Raw genomic sequence first — 23842 nt, 5'->3', positions numbered from 1 at the left:
AACATTAGCCGTATGATGCCAACAGTTAGCCCTGTCACTGTGTGTGTGTGTGTGACTCTGTCCCAGGCACAGAGCTTCAGTCCTGCAGCAGTAGTGTCATGATAAATAGAGAGAGAAAGGGGCTGAACCAATATGCTACAGACAGCTCTACAATGAAATTAAGATTTTATGTGTTTTAAATAGTCAAATTTGCAGCGAGGTTGTGGCAACTGGTCAAAATTGCAAGGTCGCACAGATTTAACAGGGATTGGTAGAATTTGCGTTAATTGTTGCAATTGCAACTCTGCAAATCCTGAGGGAACTGATAGAGGGCTCTCACACAGCTTGTGCAGCGCTTACCAGGAGCATGCATTTTCACTATTAGCCTTACTATTTAAAACACTTCCACTGAGGAGAGTGGGCCCTAAGCATGCCTGAGTGCACATGTGGGCGAACACTACTGTCATGCTACTTTGTGGTGCATGAAAAAGTTCGCAGACGTGTGCTGAGTCCTGGTGTTTTGGCAGTAGTGTGTGTTTGAGGGGTGTTGAACATGCAAGTTCGTGGATGGATGTTTTGATGTGGTTTTGTTGTTGTTGGGCGCAGTCTCCCTTTGTGAAGGGTGTGCACCTTTTGTCGATTCTCTGTTCGCTGTGGTGGCATATAAGACAGGCAGGGTTTTCTTCGCAAATTCAGGGGGTCAGGCAGTGGGTCATTGATATATCGGTGGTTGTTTTGTGGGCGAAGTATTTAAACATACGTTAGGTCAGGGTTAGAGAATGGTGCTGCCTGTCAGAGGTCTCAGAAGAGTTATGACGGCACTGCCAACTGCAGAACCTGATGATAGGTCAACATGTCATTTAGAATAAATACTGGGCTTCTATAGGAATGGAACTTTAAACAGTATTTTTCTGTATTCGCCTGTTAAGATTGTGTGTGTGTTTTACTTCTTCAGGTTTGAGTAAAGAACAAGAGCATCTTCTCTACACCTCTTCTGTCAAAACACACAAGTGAACAGAACACAGACACTGAGGATGACTTTTACAAAATCTGTATTTGAAAAAAAAATGCAAAGTGAAGTCTATTTTTTTTTTTTTTTACAATACCAGTGAAATTTACAAAAACAAGATGATGCAGGAACAGTCGTTGGGACCTGATGTTTGTTGAAACATGTCAATACTGCAACACAATCAGCTTTTAACAAAAAGAAGCGAGTCAGTGAGAATCATAATTGTCACATATTGTATAGCACAGGCTGGTTGGTCAGTAGTGGTCAATGAGCCTCAGTAACCACATGGTCACTGTGGAAACCAGATGCAAGTCCTGCAGAGTTTTTTTTTACCCCCAAAATCAAGAAAACTCACTCAACCAAACAATCCCTAAAAATGTTTGCCAAGATTTCGCTATGCAAGGCACTAAACCCTGAACAGCTGCACAGAGCTGCTCATTGGCTACTAATAAAGGAATCAACAGAAAACTTTTGGAAGTTCTGGAGCAGGTGAGAAGAACGCAGACTTTGAGGCAAACCCTGGAAAATCCTCATTCTAAAGTGATCTCAGCAGGAATGATAATGATGAAATAAAAGATAAACCAATAAAGGAATAACACAAAGTTGGGACTACGCAGGCAGGACAAGAGACAAGAAAAACCTCTTGTCAACACACCAAAATGGCTCATATATAAATGTATGTAACTGAGTATTAGGGCCAACATTAGGGAAAATAAAGAATACAGTAAAGATGGTTTGAGAAAAACTTGCAATATTTGGAGAGAAAGGTTAAAAAAAAATCACTGAGACATTGAGAAAAATTCATTATTTTGAGACATTAAACAACTAATACCAGTCTGTGTCTTTTATATGTGGGTACATTTGATAACCTGGAGTTGCAGGTCTCACCAATAAACACCTTAATATAACAGTTTTAAGGATACTGACATAAAAATGAAACCAGTTAGGGTGCATGACATATGGATCAATGACCGGATTTGTTTGAAGGCAGCAGCTGGAGCACAGCGGGCTCAAAACAAAAGTTAAAAATAGTCATCTAAGAAAAACGCAGCCCAGTCACCAGAATAAAATGTTGGCATTGTACCTTTCTGCAAACCAAAGATATGTTGTATTTGTACGTTGCATATGTAATAAAACGTTTCTTAAGTGACATAGTTCAGGTTACATGTATGTGAGTTTCTCATCAGGAGATGGAGAGGATGGTGGATGATGTGACACCTAAGCAAGATGGCCGCCAAGCAGCAGACAACTGTTAAAGACCAGTAAAAGCAGGACAGTTCATGACACATCCACCTGTGTTTGTAACGACCCAACTGGGTATTTTAGGCCAAAACATGATGCTTCCCTAACCCTAATCCTGTTTACACCTGGTATCAACATGTGTCCTCAGTGGTCCGATCACAGTTGGACAGCTCTGTCTGTTTGTTCACACCTGAACCAGTAAACCGGCTGTTCACTGCGAGTGGCTCCAGAGATGGTCCTCCAGCTCTGCGTTTGTGTCAAGGCCAAGACACACGAAACCAACATCAAAGAACTTGTGGCAACAAAAGCTGACTGTTGTGTCACCTCACGTCACTGTGTCTCGGCCAAATATTTGCACATGAACACACTGCAAAGACTACAGCCAACAGCCAACCAGCATGTACATCTAACGCCCTCTTGACTTTAGCTGTTTGTTTACTTTCCTCACTTCCATTTCTCCTTTTGTGCACTAAGCTGAACTGCCAATCAGAGTGATCTAAAATACCAACGGGCTGTGCCGTCTCTGACATCAATTCAACATGCTGAACTAAAAACTAGGACCGACGAGGGGCAAACTGTGCAGGACACAACAAAGACCGGGGGCAACAGAAGCTTAGCGACAGCCAAACATTGGCAAACGGCCGATGAAGAAGTTATATTATCTGGTGGGCTGTGACATAATCAAGGGCATGGTTCAATGTGGCCCAGGACATATAAGCGTTCACACTGCAGAGCTGAGATCTGATCACTCAGACAATCTCTGAATGTGGTCTGAGCATTCAGACCTCAAGACACACTGGAGTCATATCAATGCATCCTGGATGATACTATCACACAGGATGTGTGTTGATACAAGGTGTAAACATGGCCCTGGTGTTTTGTGTGTGTGTGTGTGTGTGTGTGTGTGTGTGTCAGCATTATCACAACACTGAAAACTGAAACTTTAAGTTTCAACCACTACCACTATCCACTACATATGAAATGTACAATAACTTATCCATGGTTTGCAGAAAAGTACAATGACAACATTTATTCTGGTCACTAGGTTGGCAAAACCACATTTTGCTCCTGATGCAACATATATAACTGTTATCAGGTTTCTCTTTCTCAGTACACCTTTTCGTGAACTTTCTTTTCTCAGGATTATGACTTAATTCATGATATCTCAGATTATAATTTTTTCCCTATAGTTTGTCCTAATTTTCTGTCAAATTTCTAAGTCCCAATATTAGTTGGTCATTTTCACCATTCCACCAGCCACCTCTCAAGACCACACAGGGCTGAATTTGCCAGCATTTAGTTGGAGGAGAAGTTTGCACCTTCAGTATAAAGTGTATTTGTTGTAAATCCAAAACAAGTGTTTATAGTTCTCTCTAAACATAGTAAGTCAGTGATGAACCAATATGTGCAGATTTAAAAGATTCATGTGGGATCAATATTCTAATTTAAAATTCTGCCTGAAAAAGAAAAACTAATAAAATTCACAGCCCAAACTGGATTACCTCGACTACACCTGATTGTCACTCAACTCAGCTATCACGTCTCTGATTATAAACTTGTAACATCACAACACGTTTCATAATCTGTGAGTCATTACAGGCTCTTCCCACACATGCACACGCACACACACAAAAAAGATCCAGAGACATCAGCTGAGAAGACGAAGAACGTGAAAACACCACAAATTTCTTCTGAGAGAATGTTTTTGAAGAAAACAAGTAAGTTTATGATTAACCCATGTTCAGACTACAGTGTCTCAAACCTGCTCCAGCCCATGCAAGCAAACTTGAGAGTACATGTTTTTAGGAAGTGGACGCTAAGGTAGACTCACTGTGTTTTGGACAGTATTCCAGACACTGAAACTCAATAAATACTTCCAGGTCACAAATCAAATACATAAAGGTCTCATCATTTTTCCTTCCTTCATTGATTTGGGAGAAATCACAGCGAGTGTTCAATGTACGCCTGTGGCTAAACGAATATGGCAGGTGGGGAGGATTCTGTGACCGGAAGATGCAGAAATGAGAGAGCCTGTGTCTGCAAAATACTATTTTCATAGTAATGTTAATCAAGATAAGGCTCAATAAATACAAAAAAACTCAAATGGGCAGAGAGTGTTTTAGGGCTGGCCTTTTCTAAAGTCATTCCACCTTTAAAGTAGGGCTGTGCGGTATACCAGTTCGTATCGAAAATCGGTATTTATTTTCGTTATGATATGATTTTTTCATATACCGCAATACTGGTGAATAGCCTAAACAATGTCTGGAACATGCGCAGTGGTAAAGTGTTTCAGCGGGGACCCATTTCACCGCTGCATACCACGGGTGTGCTAGAGCCGGCGAGAGTGCGAGCATAGAGAAAAGTTTAGAGGCGAGAATGGCTGTCAGAGAGAGTCAAATCCCAGCACTTGAATAGGCCATAGCACAACACAGCAGCATGTCAAGCGGGCCGAACCCGAGCAAAATACCATCAAATATTGTGAAAGCGATGATTTTTTTTAAAAAAACGTACTATGAAAATTTTGACATACCACCCAGCCCTACTTTGAAGTAACATCTCTCTGCCAGACATGACAGACGGCTGTCAAAAAATGGAGAATAACTACCTGTTAGTGTTTTGAAGTAACAAAAAAATATATATAACGTTTAGTAATGCATTAGAAATGCCTGCTGTCCAGGATGCCGTGAGTTCAAAACAGTCCAGAATACAGCGAGTGGTCACTGTAGTCAGGAAAAATTGACTCCAATCAATCAAACTTGTTTTGACTTGTAAGACCCTCCCCTCAGGCAAGGCATGCAGTCATGCTTGTGTGCGCATGTATTAAGGCAGCAAAGCAAATTTACCAGCAGCAACTGTCCAAAACACAGTGAGTCTGTTACATTTTCTTTCCTCCTACTGGTTGGAAAACAGACTGAGGGCAATGTTAGTAGTGTTTTTATGAATCTATGAGTCCAAATACGTGATAATGCAACTGCAGTTTGAAGTTACAGAAAGTATTCACTGAAGGGTACTGCTGCTTTTACGCACATTTTTTGTTGTTGTTGTTTTTTACCTCTTCCAAGAAGTGTAGCTACACAGCACAGCATCAAAAATCATTAACAGTGACTTTAGTTTGTGGTCACATCATTATCTTCACACCACAGCTAGCTGTGCTTTGCAGGAATGATCAACAATGTAAGAAAACAAACTCTATTAGTGTTGAGTACGTCCTACCTACATCCTACACTTGGTACAAGGCCTCTCAGTCACTGGCTTCTCCATTTTCTCCTGGAGAATCCACAAGTTGAACTCAGCAGGAGTACAGTGCATCTACAGCTGCAGTTTCGTATGTATATGTATGTACAACCCCAATTCCAAAAAAGGTGGGATGCTGTTAAACTGTATGAAAAGTCAACCAAATACAGTAGAGACAAGATATTTAATTTTCAAAGTGATAAACTAAATAAACTTTTTGTCACCAATTACAACACATCACAGATGTCACTAACGTAGCATGCTACACGTACTAGCATACTATGCTATGTTGTCATTATTGTTATTAAAATAAGTCCATGGTGACTTCAGGACATGAACACCAGTCTCCTGAATGAAAGTCCTGTGTTTTCCTGCCCACCCTGTGGGGGCTTCCTTAATACTGTACAACATTATGCAGTCTTTGGTCCTGTAATATTAATTATGGCTGCTAGAGGGTGCCACCTTACAGTAAATCTAAGTATGGGTCATAATAAGCTGTTTGCAACGTCGACCTATGTTGCCGTTTTTTCGGTGAGAGCAGGCTGGTTTTTGGGCGTGCCACAACTTTCCCAGTCTTTTGTTGCCCATGGCCCTTCTTTTTACGAACATGTTGCAGGAATCAAGTTCAGAATGAGTGTAAATTTACAGAAAAAATAAAGTTTATCATGTTATCAAAGGATTTGCAAATCATTGCTTTCTGTTTTTCTGTACGTTTTACATGGCATCCCAACTTTTTTTTGGCATCAGGGTTGTAGAAAAGTACACGATAACTAGAACAGTGAGTGTGCTAAAACATACAAAAAATGTCAGTTTGTTTAGTTGGGTGGGACAAAAAGTGACATAAGAGAGCATCCAGAAGTGTGTGTGTGTTCATTGTCAAGGAGTGGCAGATCAGCATGAAGTACTCTGGGTTCAGAATTGACCAAAGAAAAAAAAAAGTCAAAATACCAAAGAAGAACCATTAGATTGTGAAGTTCTATTAGCTGAAATTGTTAATTAAATGACCATGTATGTTCACTGTTTTCTGTGGAGGCATGTGAGAAAAAATGTTTTCTTCACAAATTCAAGGTAACATGGTATGACTGATATACAAATGGTCATTTTGTGGGTAAAGTGTTCCTTTAAGGTTAACAAAAGGGTTGGGGAAGCATTCTCTTATAAAAACCCTTCAGAAAACGCAGCTGTTTAAAAGAAAACATGTTAAAATGTGTATGAAATGTATGTGCTTTGTCAAGATTTTATACCCAGTCAGTTTTAAGGGTTGGTATTGTTGTCTCTTAATATTTCTGTAAAACAGGTCAGTGTCTGGTCTGGTCCAAAAACAAAAAAAATCTAGTGTCTATTATCTGTGCGCTGGAATCAAGCGGGAGTGCAGCTTCTATCTCTCATTGACAGTGCTTCAAAAATCATCACATCTCTCTCTAAAATAAACCAGGAAACAAATCATTATAATAATAATAATAATAATAAAACAATCACAAAATAGAGATAGCAAAACATCAAAACTGATATATCTCTCTATGTTCATTGTACTTACACAGGAAAATAAGAGGGAATTAAAAAAAACACAACTCCAGTGTTTACCTTTCGACTTAGTGTATGTTTGCTTGTTTACAACAGGAAGCTAGTGTTTATATGGCTACAAAACAAAGTTTGTCTGACTCATTTGAGTCAAAAGATTTCCTCCCTCAGTAGTAGGTTCTGGGTGTGATGAGGATAGTGTCTGAGTCTGGGATCCATCCGCGAGAGAAATCTTTGTAGTGAGAAAATTCAGCTTCCAGACCGTCAAAGAGCGAGATTAGAATGGCGCTCCGTCTGTCTCTAAAATCAGCCAATGGGCTCAGGGCTCCTTCAAAGTATCCGACTGGCGTGCAAAACCCCACCATCACACTTGAAATCCAGGTAAGGTCCAAATGGAAAAATAAAAACAGCCACTATTGTTCCAGGTCCTCGATTAAAACTGAATGTTCAAATGAAATCAGCAAAAATCACACGACAGGCAAGTTGTGGCTTCTTTGCTCTCACATATGCCATGAAACACTGTCATTAACAGTGCTACCAACATACATCTACACACACACACACACCCACACACACACACACCATCTTATTGCCTCTTATTAAAAGAATACACTCCCCACAGTTCAGTGATTCACATAAGAAAAAAATAGAATACTCCTGCACATCCAGTTTACACTCTGCAGCTCACAGATCTTTCCGAGGGTTTTGCCCGAAGCACAGACCTCTTATCTGTGACCTCTGACCTCTGTGGGCCACCCCTCTGTGTGCAGGAGTATTCTGTTCCATCTGAACCTGCACACGCTGCCCTCCAGAGTCTGGAGGTCTTGGTGTCACATATCTCATCTCATCCTGTTCTGCCTCATCAGGGGGACGATGCAGGACGGCGGACCCGCCTTCGTCAGGAAGGGGTGTTTGAGAAGCTCACTGGCTGAGGCCCTCTGAGCCGGGTCTCTCACCAACATCCTGTCTAGGAAGCCCTTGAGCAGAGGGGAGACCTGTAAGAGGGAGAGAACGTCCAAAGTCAGTCAGGTGTTAGTGACAGTATCCTGTAGATCTGTAGAGGAAGAATAAGGGGTGGGCATAGAGATTATATTCAATGTATCGCAACTTGTACCACATGGGATGTATAAAATGAGTATATTGCAGACACTGAGTTTTAACCGTTACATCATAGTTTTAAAGCCACCAGCACAAACTACTACTACTTTTCCTTGAACACGCAGGGTTCAAGACCATACTTTGACTTCATTGTAACAGTACTTTATTTTACTTTAAACCTGCCAGTGGTCATTTGTCTTCCTCTTGTAGAAGCAAAAGATGACAAAATCAGATGTGCTGATGGTGCTTCACATAGACTGCTCTGTCACAATCAGGCTTTTGTCTTTGTACCTTGTGCAGGTTCTTCAGTTTGGGAGGCAGGTTGTCTCGGATCATTTTCATGGCTTTGAGCGGCGGCTCATTGAAGTACGGTGGCTCCCCGTCCACCATCTCTATGACCATGATACCCAGAGACCAGATATCCACCTGGACAGAGAGACAGTCAATAAGTAGAAGAGATGTGCTGGTTTACGACCTCCATTCAAAAAACATTGGATCACTATGTAAAACATTAAGAAAAACAGAATGCAATGATTTGTTAATCCCTTTGGACCTATATTCAATTGAGTGAAGTCCAAAGACAAGTTATTTAATATTCAAACTGGGAAACTTTGATTTTTGTCAATATACACTAATTCTGAGTTTGTTGTCTTCCACAAAAGTTGGACCAGGGGCATGTTTACCACTGTGCTACATCACCTTTTCTTTAAACAACAGTGAGTAGGTGTTTGGGAACTGGGGACACTAAAATGTTGAAGTTTTGAAAGTGAAATTCTTCACCATTCTTGCTTTATATAAACTTTAGTTGCTCAACAGTCCAGGGTCTCTGTTTTATTCTGTTTTCAATGGGAGTCAGGTCTTGACTGCAGGCAGGCAGGCCAGTGTAGTACCCACACTCTTTTCCTACAAAGCCACGCTGTTGTAACACATTCAGAATGTGTCTCACTGTCGCAGAAAAGTCTGCGGCGTTTCTGGATGTTGTTGATACCTGGCTTTCACTTTGCACGTAAGAGTCTGAACTTGCGTTTGTAGATGAAGCAACAAAATGTATTTACTGATAATGGTTTTGCCAAAGTGTTGCTGAGCCCATGCAGTCTGAAGGATGGAAGTTGTATCTGATGTTGGTTTCAGCCGTGCCCCTCATCTGAAGAAATTTCTCTGGATCCTCGGAATCTTTTGATTATGGATTGTGGATGGTGAAAATCCTAAATTCCTTTAAACTGTGCTACAAAACATTGTTCTTAACCCTTTAAACTCTGTAATAGAAATCGTCTGTACCCACGCAGTTTTTTACAAAGTGGTGAACCTTGCCTCGTCCTTACTTAATTAATAACTGAGCATTTCAAGAGTGCCCCTTTTCACACCCAGTCATGATATTTTATCTGTCACCCATTATCTGTAGTGTTCCAAACAAATGTTTTTGAGCTTCCCCAGTCTTTTGTTGCCCCAGTCCCGACTTTTTTTGGCACGTATTGCAGGCATCAAATTCAGAATGAATGTACGTTTACAAAAACAATACAGTTTATCAGTTTGATCATTATATATCTCGTCTTTGTGCTGTATTTAATGTATTTAAGATCTGTAAATCACTGCATTCTTTTTTAGGTTTGTTTATGTTTTACACTGCATCCAAACTTTTTTGGCGTCTGTGCTGTAGATGTTCTCATAACAAATAGCAGTAAACTCCTGAGGGATGTGTGGATGTTACCTCTGGTCCATAGGGCAGTCTGGATATGAGCTCTGGTGCCATCCAGTATGGTGTTCCCACCAGAGACTTTCTTCTTTGCACTTCCTTAGACACCTGGGCACAGAAACCAAAGTCTGACAGCTTCACCTGGAGACAGAGAGAGCCACACAGAGACGGAGGCAGAAAGAGATGGATGAAAAGAAGAAATAGAAAAAAAACAAAAAAACAATGAATGTCAAGATTATTTTTCACAGAAAGTACAAAAGTTTTTCACATCATGTTTGTGTATGTGAGGTTGAAGAAATACAATAACTGTCTGCAGCCTTTTCATTTATACAGTGCTTGTGAATGAAGCCAGAAGTTGTTCCTGAACAACTTTATACGTCAATTTTATTTATATAGCCTAATATCAAAAATCACAGTATTGTCTAACAGGCTTTACAATCTGTACAGCACTGTCTGTCATTAAATCTTCGATGCAGAGTAAGAAAAACCTTTAACAGGAAAAACAGGGGAAACCTCCAGGGTTTTTTCCTGGCTAGAAATGAGGTACAGGTGGTAACGTCCTCATCATGTGCACACACATGCATGTGTACTGTGCTGTCAGCTGGCTCAAGTGATGCCTATCATGTGGATTCCTGGATATCAAATGATCATCAGTTTGTTGTGGTCCCAGTCATATTTCTTTGTGTACTTAAGTAGCAGATCACATGACCTGGCAAGACCATATTTGAGACTGAGAATATGACCACACATTGCGATACACTGAATATCTCGTAAACCAACAGCGCAAGAGAAAGGTCTGGAATCACAGACTATCTTTCTGCTATAGGGGGAAAAATGCTTTGGATTGTTTCTGTCGTCTTGGGCTGCACTAAACCAGGATGCAGTGATGGTGCTCTTGTAAAAATAATGTCTGGTGTGAACTTGTTTTGGTGGGACATTTACACGTGTGGAAACAAGCACTGTCATTAAAATGCCTCCACAAAAGAAAATGCCACATAAACCTTAACAGTCGTATGTCACTGTGTGATTCAACTTCTAGTGATAAAAAGACCATCATAATTTAATAATCTGAGTCCTAGAGGTGAAGCCTGACTTAGGCTCTGGAGGAGCTCACCAGATCCGGTAAAACCACAGACAATTTTGCTGGCTGTATGTGGCTCTAGCAGAACATCATTAAGACGATATCACAGAAGCTTGTGTGAAGTGGAAAGGATTGGTACATTTGTTAAGTCAATGTCTATGGTGCATGCAGCTGCCAGAGTTAAAAGACATGGCCAATAAACTCCGACGTGCCATTTTCAGCATGTAGGTTGTTAGCTCAGGTTGCTGCTGCTGTTTGCCGTAGTGAAGGAGATTTGGAAACAGTAACATGCAGATAGCGTGAGGGAGGGAGATTACCAGCTGAAATCAGTAGCCCATTTGCAGGCTCAAAGCCACAATCGACATTCTGTTAGTCAGACTATGGCGGCAAAGATGTTACCAGCTTAAACACTGTGGTGCACCAGGCTGCATCTGCTTTGCTGCGACCCAAAACAGACAGCACTTTTTTCCCCTTATTGGCAGCATTTTCCTGGTGCACTGTGCTGATTGGGACAGCCCCACTACATCTGTGCAATACCGCAATTGCATTTCATAAATAAATCATAAAAATCCACACAATGCAATGCTTGTTAGAAATAGTGTTTTCCATTTTAAATCCGTCAGTTTTGTTGAGAGCTGGAGGCAGGTTGAAATTTGAATGAGGCTGCCACCTCATAATTCTCTTCGCAGGAAAACCCCTGAACCTCAGGAGGAGCAACAGCTGGGTATCTAAACAGAGAAGCAGCCTTTGATGTTGACCACAGGTCCACTGTTCTCAGATGACTCAGAAAGAGAAATGAAAAAAAAATGGGTATGAGAGCCTGTGCACACATGTATGAACACAAATGCAAACAAACACTGCAACCGTGACAAACTGAGCTTCATAGACAACATCAAAAGCTCTAAGATAAACCTTACCCTGACATTAACACTACAGTTTATCAGAACAGACAGCCAATGTCTCAACACTTATCTAAATTCTCACATATATCACCCAGCACACAGTGCATTCAGATACACCAAACACACCCTACTGATGAGAAACACTTCAGGCTTGGTCGAGTCAGCTTCCCGTTAGGCCAAACCGCAAACAGCAACCCAAACTCAACCCAACACTAAAACACCAAAGCAGCCAGAAGGAAGGGTAACAGTGTGACCACTCAGAGATCTTCTCTGATAAAAAATAAAATTATTTTTTTCAACTTATAGTTAGAAATGTCATCTGTCAGTGTTTAAAAAATAAACACACGTCCAAAATGTTAAATGAACACAAAAGGACAAACAGAAACACAGTGAGGGGCTGCTGATTTCACATTATTATCTGTACAGTGTCTAGAAATCTAGACTCTTTGATGCATGTCGAAAATACTTTAATTTCACTTGTTATTATTGACAAAGACCAAACTGTTAGGTGCTGTGACATGAGATGGGCAACATTATAGAGCTTGTACAATATTGGTTTTTCATTAGATTGACACTGTGTCTCAAACTAAAAATACTTAGTTTGACTGAAAAGTCAACTTGTTGATACACAAATGCAAAATACAACAACAAACCTTTCCATATCATCCAAAGGGCTAAAGATTAAGGGTGCTCTGTAAGCAGTAATGCCAATAACAATTACCTATAACCAATCATGGGGGATATTTCCCACCTTCTATTTATCATTTAGCATTATGTATTTATTTAACTATTCTTACGGGAATACTTCAACCATGACATGACCATCTGTAAATCAGTTAGTCAAGCTGTGTCACTTTGGATTTGTGGAGGAAACTTTGTTTTTTAGGTAGCACTGCACAGTAATCCCACCATATACTGTACACCACGGTGAAATTTTAGGAAGGTGTGAAAAAAATTGATATCGCCCAAGCCTACCGTCCAACTTTTGATTGTGTGGTCAGTTATAGTTGACTAATGTAAGTAAACTTGCCACTGTATGAACAGTAGTTACATAACCTTTGAAATGAGCCACAATTTAATTGTGCGTGAGCATTCATGTGCGACATGGATGGCGCTGCAGTATTAAAGCAAATAGCACGACACCACTGGGCAAAAATGTGAACAATGTCAGAAAGAGCAGAGTGTATCGCATCCTCTGCAAAAGTGTTCAGTGCGTTATGCGTGGAGAGCAAGAGGAGAGAGATATTGTGACTGTCCTGACTGTAAGTTAGCCGTTATCCATGAATGTAGCAGAGAACGTTCAGTGTAGAGGTGGACGATATATTGATTATACTCAGCTTGTTTCATGTGGAATGTATAAAATGAGTATGTTAGTAACATCAAGTATTAATTGTCATGTCATTGTTTTAAAGCGAATATTAATAATAAATGAACTGGGGAGCTGTTAGTTTGTTTTCCACTCACAGTGAATAAATTCTCAGTTTAATGGTGCCACTGTAACAGTTTAACTTTATGCTAACAGCTAACTGTTGACCAGAAGCGTCAAGTTCACGGCAGAAAAAACACTCCCTGCCTGAGATGAGCCAGGTGCTTCAGAACAAAAGCACCAGTGGTTCCACTTTCATTTATTTCATTACACAATACTTTATTTACTTTATTACTACAATAATTAATTTAATTTAAGTGTAACAGTCCTTAATTTAACTTTTGTATGACAGTATCTTTTTTAACTTTTCTTAAAACAGTTTTTGGTTTAACTTTTGTATAACAGTACATTATTTAACTTTATTGTAACTGCAGTTAAGTATTTTAGTCAGACATGTCCAAAATCCAGACTGGGGGCCAATCGTGGCCCACAGACTGATTTTAAATGGGTCATGTCTTATCTTATAAAATATTAAATGTGGACTACCACACAGAATTAGTTAAATAAGTAAGTTGATTTATTTTTTCCGTTCACTTTCCATGGCAGGACTCTGATACAATTTGTAGACATGTACCAAGTAGGAACTATGCAGACAGAACTATTGCGCTTTAATAAACAGTAAACAAGCTAGCGAACAGTTACCTAGCAGCAGACATTTCCTACTAGGTAGCAGACATAGCCATAACAAAAAAAAGTAAAGTTGACAGCAAGAGCCACTGCTTTCAGGAGCAGTGGAAAGTTTACTATTTTTTCAGTGAAAAGATGAAACAGCTGCATTTTTCTCATTTGTATGTGATGTTCTTTTTCTTTTTAATAACCCCTATGATGCGAGAAGCAGCTGACCCCTAGGCAATTTCGCATTATGTAATCTGGCTGCCATTAAAAAAGGTAGTCTACAATATTTCTGAAGAGATTTAAAAATACTGAGATATATAGCCCCGATATAGAGATATAGCCCCAAAAAATTGTGGTTCAGTTTGTCAGAACTGCCAGAACAGTGGAGCCATGTTTGCGGCACGTGGTGAAATTGTCATTTTCACCACATTTTGCATCATGTAATTAGCTCTTCTGATCAGTCTTTATAAATACCACTGATCGAACTGTTATCTGCCGATGACGATCAGTGGCCAATCAGTCAAGCATCCTTAATGAAGATCGTTGTAGCTACTAAAATTACCATATTGAATCATTTCTGTCTGGCTCACACCATGATAGAGCAGAGTGACCTCTGAGAAACTCACAATCAGGAGTATGAGCAACATGAAGAGGACCTTACAGGTGATTTTCTTCTGCCTCACAGAGCACAACACTGCAAAAGAGGCACTTCAGTGTTACTGTAGAGGTCTGGCCGTGCATACTGCTGCAGGCCACAGCTCATAAAGACATCAAACCACAAACACTCAGCTGTCTTCAAAGATGCTGTGGTTTGACATGATAGCTCATCTGAGCTTCACATGTGTGACTTTCATATATACCGAAAGTTGGTGCCAAAAGAGTCCAGGCTTAGATTAACATCACATCTGTGAGCTCAATCAGTAGGATGTGGTACATAGAGCAGACAAATTCATTTTTGTTCCCTTTACCAAATCAGTTGCAAAATCTGTGATCCATACGATCTGACCAATGTGAACAAAGTCACAAGCTACAGCAAAGCACTCACAACATTTAGCAGAAGGCTTGCCTCAACTTATCGGCCCTGTTGAAATGATAAACGTGTGGGTGAAACCTCAGCTCAGCAGAGACACATCTATGCATTCAGCAACATCTGACACACACACAGTCCTTTTCTTGTGTAATTTTTGTCCAGGCCTGAAACACTACAGAACAAACCCAGACCATTTATGCATATGCTGACCAGTGGTGGAAGAAGTATTCAGATCCTTTACTTAACCTAAAACAGACGGGAAACACTCCACTACAGGCAAATGTCCTGCATTCAAGACCTTATTTAAGTAATATCAAGTATTGTTGTTGTAATACATACTACAACAAGAAGTATGTAGTATTGTCAGCAAAATGTACTTCAAGTATGAAAAGTTTAAGTACTCACTGTGCAGTAAAATGTTCTCTGTCCTATTCAATCTGATGTTTTTGGATTAATATTACTGCTCCATTAATGTTGTTAAATTAAAAAAGTAGCATAGATGGAAATATGCAAGTTAAGTACAAGCGCCTTAAATCTGTACTTAAGTAAGAAAATCTAAAATGACACAAGCCACAGGGATCATTGGTGGCATGTAACTAAATACATTTGTGCAAACACTGTACTTCAGTACAATTTTGAGGTACCTGAACTTTACTTGAGTAAATGTACTTAGTTACTTTTAACCACTGATGTAGACTTTGACAAAAGAAGCCAAGTTCCTTTTCTCCCTGGTCTTGCTCTGCAACCATGTTGGTTTCATTTTCTGTAGAAAGCAGAAACTTTCTTGTCAACGAGCAGGAAGTGATTTGGCACCAGTCTCAGTTCCACAGTAGGTCTTGACAGAGAGGCTTTTAGTTCCTTTTAACAACCAACATTTTCTTTTTATTCTTGTAACACTCAGAGAAGCTCTGTCAGTGGCTGCAGTGCATCCTGTGAGACAAACTCAATGCGCACCATAAGCCTTTCTCTCAGACATTCTGACATGTCATGGCAGGAACAGCGCAGATGTTGTGTTAACATAAATGACTGCTGCATGATGATGTTGGACTACTGGATCATTTAAATGGGACAGATCCATGATAAATGTTAGTGTATTAGTCAATTTCTCTGCAGATAAGAAGACCTATTATGTTGATAAAGTTCTGCCTCAGCCAGTGCTGTGGTTTGACATATAAGAGCAGGTATGTGCTGCTGTTAATTTAACAAGTATACCACATAATTCAATTCATTTCTGTGGAACCACATACTGACACATGTCTCTCTTTCTGTTGTGACTGATGAGCTCACTGAGACATCTTCTGCATTCATCTGACATTTTAAAAAGGAAGCACTGTGATGAAATGCTCCCCAACGCCCTGTCAGTGCTTTTCTGCTGAAGAACAAGGCTATGTCAACACATGCCCTTATGAAGGTGGCCTAAGGGTAAAATGTTTTATGGGCCACAGTGGATTTTTTTTTTCTTTTTTTTCTGCAATACCACAAGTGTCCAGTGGGAAACTTGGAAGCAAGGCTGAGCTGAGTGAAGTTGATCTTTTTCACTTCATCATTTTATCCTATTAGACAACAGTGTCAATTTTTTGTGAACATTATCATATAAATACTGAGAAAACATGTTTTGTGAGGTCACAGTGACCTTTGACCACCAGAATCTAATCAGTTCACTGTTGAGTCCAAGGCTGCATCCCAAGTCTCTTAATTGTATACTGCTAACTCCTAACTCCTGACTTGAACCGGAAGTCGTTTGGGGTCCGCCATCTTTAAGGCTGTCTCATGCCTCTTATTCCTGCCAGTAAGGAGTTAGCGTTAGGAGTTAGGAGGGATCTGTTAGGTGCGATGAGTAATGAAACACGAGAGGTTCCTAACAGGAAGTATTTTTCAGCTTGAGGCCCTGACGTATAAATACCCGCCCCCTACATCTGGCTCATTTGAACGAGATGGCGGAGAAACAGCGCAAGTGTACCCGTTACATGCATTCTTTGCAATGTAATGCTGTAATTCACATGCCTACGTCACTACAAAGAGTAACGTTAATGATATTTTGTGCAAGACTGTCATGTTGTAATTAAGTTTATTTCATTCACAACCCGTTGTTCAGCGGACTGTTGGTGATGTGTGGCTGTTAAATGTGCAGCTGCTCATGTCCAGAACCACACATGTTGATATAACACCACGCACGCACGCACGCATGCACGCACGCACGCACACACACACGCACATGCACGCACACACATTTGCCCATCATTAATTGTCCTCCATGTCATGTGAGTGGAATAATGTTTAATAGCCTGTAGGTAATATTAATTATTAATATTAATTCATATTATTACTTTCGTTAATGTTGTTGTAAGCTACTGTCATTACCGTCTGTCCTGCATCTCTCAGTGGAAGAGGGATCCCTCCTCAGTTGCTCTTCCTGAGGTTTCTACCATTTTTTCCCCGTTAAAGGGTTTTTTTGAGGAGTTTTCCTGATCCGCTGTGAGGGTCCTAAGGACAGAGGGATGTCGTAATGTCATATAATGGGACTTGGGGTGTACTCCAAATGCTGGCTCCATTATGCAGCAGATCCAGCTGTCGCGCCATCACCAGAATAGGACGTCGCTTTACGTGACGCTTCAGAGTAAGGCCGCCTCATGTCTCTTAATCAGCAATCCTCGCTCCTCACTCCTAGCTCCTTAAATGTTTTCCTAAGTGGGAGGGACTAAACAGTTAGATAAGGTGGCTAGATAAGGTGGTTAGCAGTAATTTTAAGAGACTTGGGATGCAGCCCCTGTGTACATTTGTGCCAACTCTGAAGAAATTCCCTAAAGAAGCTCTTGAGATTCCACATTAACCAGTATGGGACATACGGATGGACCACCCTAAAAACCACTGTGTCACCGGCCACAGCTATTGCCGGTGGACGCATTAAAAGCAGTGAAAAATATTGTGGTACATACGCGGCCATCATGAGTGAGGAGGATGGAGTCACTCTTGATGTCTCTGTGGATCACACCCTGTGAGTGGAGGACAGACAACGCCTTCAGGACAGACAGACACACTGTGGCGATCTGCTCCTCGTTCATCCTGTAGAGGGAGGGAGACACCACAGATTTTAGACTTTTCATCATCTTTGTTTTTGCAGTTATGTGTTAAATTTAAAGTTTTAAACTTTCTGTCTGTATTTCATAAAGATACAGTCATCTTAAAATATCACAAGAATCTGAAAAACTGTCATAAAAATCAATAAATAACTTGTTCTTAAATGACACAAGCCACAGGGATCATTGGTGGCATGTAACTAAATACATTTATGCAAATATTGTACTTAAGTACAATTTTGAGGTACCTGAACTTTACTTGAGTATTTCCTATTGATTCATTTTTTTCACTTCTACTCCACAACATCTGAGGAAAATATGTGCAACATTTATTTGTGACTTACAGACCCGTATTATTAATACAAAATACAAATCAACTTAGAAATATTGATTTATTATTGGCTCCACCTTTACCAGCTGCAACATGAAAGTGATGAACACATTAATACACTAACAATTATAATTCGATAATATAATATCTATGTATCTGAAATGGGGCATTCTGCATAATGAGTATATTTACTTTTGGTACTTTAGTATATTTTTATGCTTATACTTTAGTACTTTCACTGAATTAAGATTCTGAATGCAGGACTTTTGTTACAGAGTATTTTTTACACTGTGATATTGCCACTTTGACTAAAGTAAACTGAGTACTTCTTCCTGTTGTGATGTTGGTGTATCTGTCTGTGCAGAACACATTAGACAATGCTGCCCCCCTATGGGAGAACAGAGTTTTGGTGTGCAAGGGGTTTAATGAGGGAAATTTAAAGCAGGGTACACAAGAATTACATGAAAATAGATTCATATCATGGAATACGAAGTCACATACTCACCCACAATGGTTAAAATGGACCTGCCCTTGTATGGTGTCTTTCTAGTCTTCCGACCACTCAAAGTGCTTTCGCACTACATGATAGTTTCACCCATTCGCACACGTTTACACACTGGTGGCCTAGGCTACCATACATGGTGCCACCTGCTACTCAGCTTAAACGCAATCACGTCGATGCAACGGCCATCAGGGAATTCAGTATGGATCAATTCAGTGGTCAGTGTTTGAGTATTTTGCCCGAGGATACTTAACATGCAGCCTGGAGAAGCCAGGAATCAAATTGCTGATCTTCCGATTAGTTGACGACCCACTCTACCTCCTGAGCCACAGTCGTTGCGAGTTGTTATAAATGACTGAATTCCCCTCCAAAAAAGTTTCTCACCTGGTGTGTGTCACAATGTCAGTGAGAGCTCCTCCTTCCAGGAACTCCATGACAACCCAGAGCTCGTCTCCCACCAGGTAGCTGTTGTACATCTCCACCACATTCTCATGGTGGTAGTCCCGCATGATCACCACCTGCAGTTACCAAGGAAACAGAAGGACACACGGTCAGGGTATGATTACATTACTTAGTGGACTCAAAGGGTTCTCTACCTTGGTTTATCTGCAGGGTTGAAGCTGCAATTGATCAACAGCCATTAAAGCTTTTTGACACACTGAAGCCTGATAAGCAGATTCAAGTGTCTGAAATGGAAAGTGACGATTGGCAACTCGTGTGTGTCCTGACTGACCGCGAGCATCACGAGCACTGCAGTGCAGCATTCAGAGCTAAACTTTTGTTGGACATCTTCTATTTGTTTCTGTCGCTTGCTCTGAAAGAGCTGCAACAGATGAGAAACGGCTGATCCATGAGGTTGGAATGAGGAAACATCAAAATGACACCTCCTTGTTTCACTACAAAAAGTAAAATAAGGAGGCAGCTGACTGGAGGGAGACTGCCAGGAAGCGCAAAGTTTCTGGTAAATGGCAATCGCAAAAACAGTCTACCTGTTGTCTATATTGCACATCATTTTCAGTTAATATTACAATATAAAACATGCGTTTTCTGTTTGAAAAAGTGCAAACATAGCAAGATGACAAGCAGGCTAACCAAGGTGTTACTGAGATATCACAGTCAGAAGAATAAGACAAATGCAAGGTCACACTGACCTTGACCTTTGCGCACCATAATCTAATTAGTTCATCGTTAAGTCCAAGTGAACTTTTGTGCTGAATTTGGAGGAAGATATTCCCTCAAGGTGTTCTTGAGATATTGTGTTCACAAGAATGGGACAGGTGGTCAACCCAATAACGTAATGCCTCAGGCCATGGCTATCGCCAGCACGGGGGCATAAAAAAATATGACTTATCACAGTGGTAAAATGTAAAAGTGCAGTAAAACATCCACTCTGCAGTTGGAATTAAAGCATCAGATGATGCATTTATTTAGCCTGGCTCCAGACCATAGATCATAGATTTTCGGCACCCCCGAGGCATGGATACTAATGACGTCAGATTCAGGGTGAGTCGTTGATCTCTACTGATTGGTTAGGGAAAAATCAAATTCCCTCCCCCTTGTAAATCGCCTTCAATGGAAGCCATGTCAGACTGAAGATTCTGGGAGCTTCAGTCTGACACTCAGGCTAGCATTTATTGTCACATTTAGTGTGTTTGGATTTTGAGTTGCTTTGAATCACAGCCTTCAGTAGATCATGACTTCTTACCTCGTTGAAGAGAAGTTCTCTGCGCTGTTGTTTCCTCAGGTCCATCTTTTTCACGGCGACCAGTTTCCCGGTGGTCTTCACCGTGGCGATGCACACAATTCCCGTGGACCCCTCCCCTATCTTAATGTAGTGGTCCAGGTAGGTCCGAGGATCGCCAGGATCCACCACCATTTGTAGCGCCGCTCTAAACTGCTCATGGGAAACCCTCTGGGGCTCCCTCTGCGGTGAGCGGCCCTGTGACGGAGCACCTGATGCTGGGGGCCCAGAGGGCACAGGGGGTCGTGGGGCTGGAACGTTGGGGTGAGGGGTGTGTGGTTGCTGGGTGGCCTCAGGGGTCAGGCTGGGGTGGGAGGTGTGATGAGGGTGCGGGTGGCTTACAGGGGGCTTGGAGCCAGAGGAAGCTCGTGAGGAGCCACTAGAAGGGCCATTTTGAGGGGAGGATTCATGATGTCGAACCGGCTGCAAGAAAGAGAATGTCATCACAAAAAGGACATACTTTGATGGGTTGGAGATCTATTATGTAGTGATGTTAATAGGTTTCCAGTGAAGTGAGTCACTGTGACCCACAGGTGGTCATCTGAATGGATTCCCAATAAAATGTGTGCTACAACAAATTGTAGCGTTTAACTCATGTTTGATGTTTTATGGTTATGATAGTGATATTCATGTATGCTGAAAATGGATCTGCAAATTTCTTTAAACAGGCACTGTGTTGGAATTTCTCCTATGTAGTGTTGAGATCGTATATTGCATTCAAACGGATAGCGCACTTTAGCGCCTCACTGTTTCAAACGCGTATTGCAACAACGGTAGCTGCTGTGTACAAAAAAAGCTATGATAACATTGATGAAACCACGTCATCCGATACTTCATGGAGTATTCATTCAGGCTCCTACACAGACACACGCGACGCAAGTTGACAAACCCCCTCCTCACCATTCTGAGTGTTTACAATGTAGGACTGTTGGGGCGGGTGTAAATCGAAACAAACCAATCACGTCTTGTCTTTTGACAACTGACAAGTGGCTCAACCTCACACACCTCATCCCTCTCCTCACAACACTGCGTCACTAACAGCTGTTAGCGACCAGCGGCACTAACAGCATTAACAGCGTTAGCGGCGCTGGTCGCCAACAGCTGTTAGCCGCTGTTAGCTGTGATTCTCCTTCAGCAGCTCTCTCCACCTGGGAAAGGCTACCCCAATGTTGACCCTCGTTTTTTTTTAAATCGCCGGTCACGTTGCCTTTTAGCCTTTTTTCAAATGCACTGGCACTTGTGACTAGCCTGCTTGCTTCTGCTTTTCGTCACTCTACCTGTAGGCGGAAACCGACAAGTGAAAACGCAAAAGGCGATTCCGTATTTCTCAAGTATGTCCCTGTACGTACCTGTATTTTCAAGATGGCGCACGAATTTTATATATAACTTTTATAGTTTTTAGGTTTTCCTTTCGCTCAGAGACTATGAACAAAACAGGATCTCATCTTTTGCAAGATATATGCATAGACAGTAAGAAAATTGTGGCGGCCAGAAAACGTATTTTTTCAACATGGCTTGTACCCTAGACGATAAAGAATCGTCCAGTCATCAATACTGAGGTGCCTCTGGATGGGAGTTGTTAGTGAGTCTACAGCGCCCTTTAAGATTTTAATGCAGCAAAGACACGTACCTAACAACTAGAGGTGGGGGAAAAAATCTATCCAACATAGTACTGCGTTACTTTTTGTGGCAATACGCTAAATATCAATCTTTAAATCATAGAAATTATTAATATTGTAGATGCAAATAAATTTTTTGGTAGCCTATCGAGTAATAAATTCGATCACTTCTTCAATCATCTCAATACATTTTGCTGCACTAAAGATTAATGATGTAAAATGCACCGACTGAAAACTTCATCTTCAACAAATGTTGACAAAGATATACAGTGGTAACAGCTTTCATCCATCAGCCAGTGGCTCAACTTGCACTCGTCTGCCCTCCCTCAGGGATGCTGTCTCTCCTGCTGTCTGTCCTATCAACAGCCTGTGTGTCTCTCTGTTCATGCCGCCGTCCCTACCTGTCCTGTGGGGCTGCGTCCGCCCTCGCTGTCCGTCCTTGGGTAGGTGTTAAATGGCCGTGTGGTCTGTTGGGCAGTTTTCATGACCCCCTCTGTTACTGGCAGGTTTGGAGTACGGATGTTGGGCCCAGAGAGAGGCCTCTTGTCCCTGGGAGACTGAGGGCTGCCATCCCGCACCATGTAGCTGGACTTTGGCCTGTGGTCACTGGGTTGATCCACCTGAAGAGAGGCAGAGTTTAGGTGGGGATGGATTTCCTACTGCGGTGTCAAATTATAGCAAATCAGTGGTACTCAATTTTTTTATACCATTGACTAAAATGTTTTAAGACTTCAAAACCATAAGGTGCCCTATTGTTACAGATAGATCCTTTCGATCACCAATAAAGGTATCTTCATTGCACCTAAAATTAATTCTAAATAAGATTTTGGTGCCTTCAGTCATTATGATCCAACTCTCTGACATTTTCTACCACATGAACTGAGGTCTGTTAAAACAGTGTCTCTTTTTGCAAGCTTTTAGTTAGGCTATGTGTGCAGTTAACAGGGAAAACTTCACCAGAATTGGGCCAAAGGCTCGCCCGACTGCCTCCAAACAGGTAGCATTGACGTCTCGCCAACCGCAGCCAACTACTGATAACCCTTATCCCCCCCTAAAACAAGAGTGTATTGTGTATTCTTAACTGATGTCTGTGTGGGAGACCAGAGAGAAAGATATTTTTAAAATTCTCTGTGTGTTCACCTCTCAGTCATTTTGTAGCTAAAATATTCACAACAAAATAATGAGGACCCTTTAGCGGTGGATCAGTCTGCTGCTTTTAAACGTCATCAGCTCAAGACAAGCACGTTGTTAGTCAAAGTAACACCTTCAAGTGGGTGGCCCTGTTGTAATGGAGACGCAAATCCCTGCTGTGCTGGGCTAACACACAAATTCAAACCTAGTCAAGCCAAGCCAGCACAAGTGTAAGAAAAACGCCATAATATGATGACTGCAGAAAGGAGAGCCGTGCGAGTCCTACTACCAGCAATGTCTACATAATGAATCCTGTTATCAATAAATATGAAGATGAGGGTGTTGAGTCCAGGCTTCATCTTCAGTCCCTACCTGGTCCCGGTCTCGAGGCTCTCTGTCCCTGTGAGGGGGAGGAGGAGGGCCGGAGCCTGGTCTGTCCCTGTGGGCCCTGCTGGGCTCTTGGCCCCGGGGCTGCTGTTGGGGCCGACCCTGGACTCCCTCATCCCACTGAGGAGGGCGGAGTGCGCGCTGACCCTGACGGGGGTCACCTCCACTGTGGTGGTGGTCTGACCTGAGTCGGTCTCTAAGAAGCAGAGCCATGCAAAGATCAG

At 41.4% G+C, this 23842-nt stretch overlaps 1 protein-coding gene across 3 annotated transcripts in view; it reads right to left on the bottom strand.

Annotated features, from left to right (window-relative positions):
• Positions 1-1014: 1014 nt before the first annotated feature.
• The window catches only part of pak4 (p21 protein (Cdc42/Rac)-activated kinase 4), a 61182-nt gene continuing 38354 nt past the window's right edge, over positions 1015-23842 (bottom strand). For all 3 annotated transcript variants that reach the window (XM_033631386.2, XM_033631388.2, XM_033631387.2), the window contains exons 4-11: positions 23604-23814; positions 22502-22720; positions 20446-20904; positions 19125-19258; positions 17767-17893; positions 9792-9917; positions 8375-8509; positions 1015-7980 (exon numbers count right to left, since the gene is read on the bottom strand). In XM_033631386.2, coding sequence (XP_033487277.1) covers positions 7825-7980; positions 8375-8509; positions 9792-9917; positions 17767-17893; positions 19125-19258; positions 20446-20904; positions 22502-22720; positions 23604-23814 — 1567 coding nt within the window. In that variant the 3' untranslated portion in view covers positions 1015-7824. The remainder of the gene's footprint in view (positions 7981-8374; positions 8510-9791; positions 9918-17766; positions 17894-19124; positions 19259-20445; positions 20905-22501; positions 22721-23603; positions 23815-23842) is intronic.

The sequence above is a fragment of the Epinephelus lanceolatus genome, chromosome 4 (genome assembly GCF_041903045.1).
Source record: "Epinephelus lanceolatus isolate andai-2023 chromosome 4, ASM4190304v1, whole genome shotgun sequence".
NCBI lineage: Eukaryota > Metazoa > Chordata > Actinopteri > Perciformes > Serranidae > Epinephelus > Epinephelus lanceolatus.
This window is presented reverse-complemented; position numbering and strand designations above follow the sequence as displayed.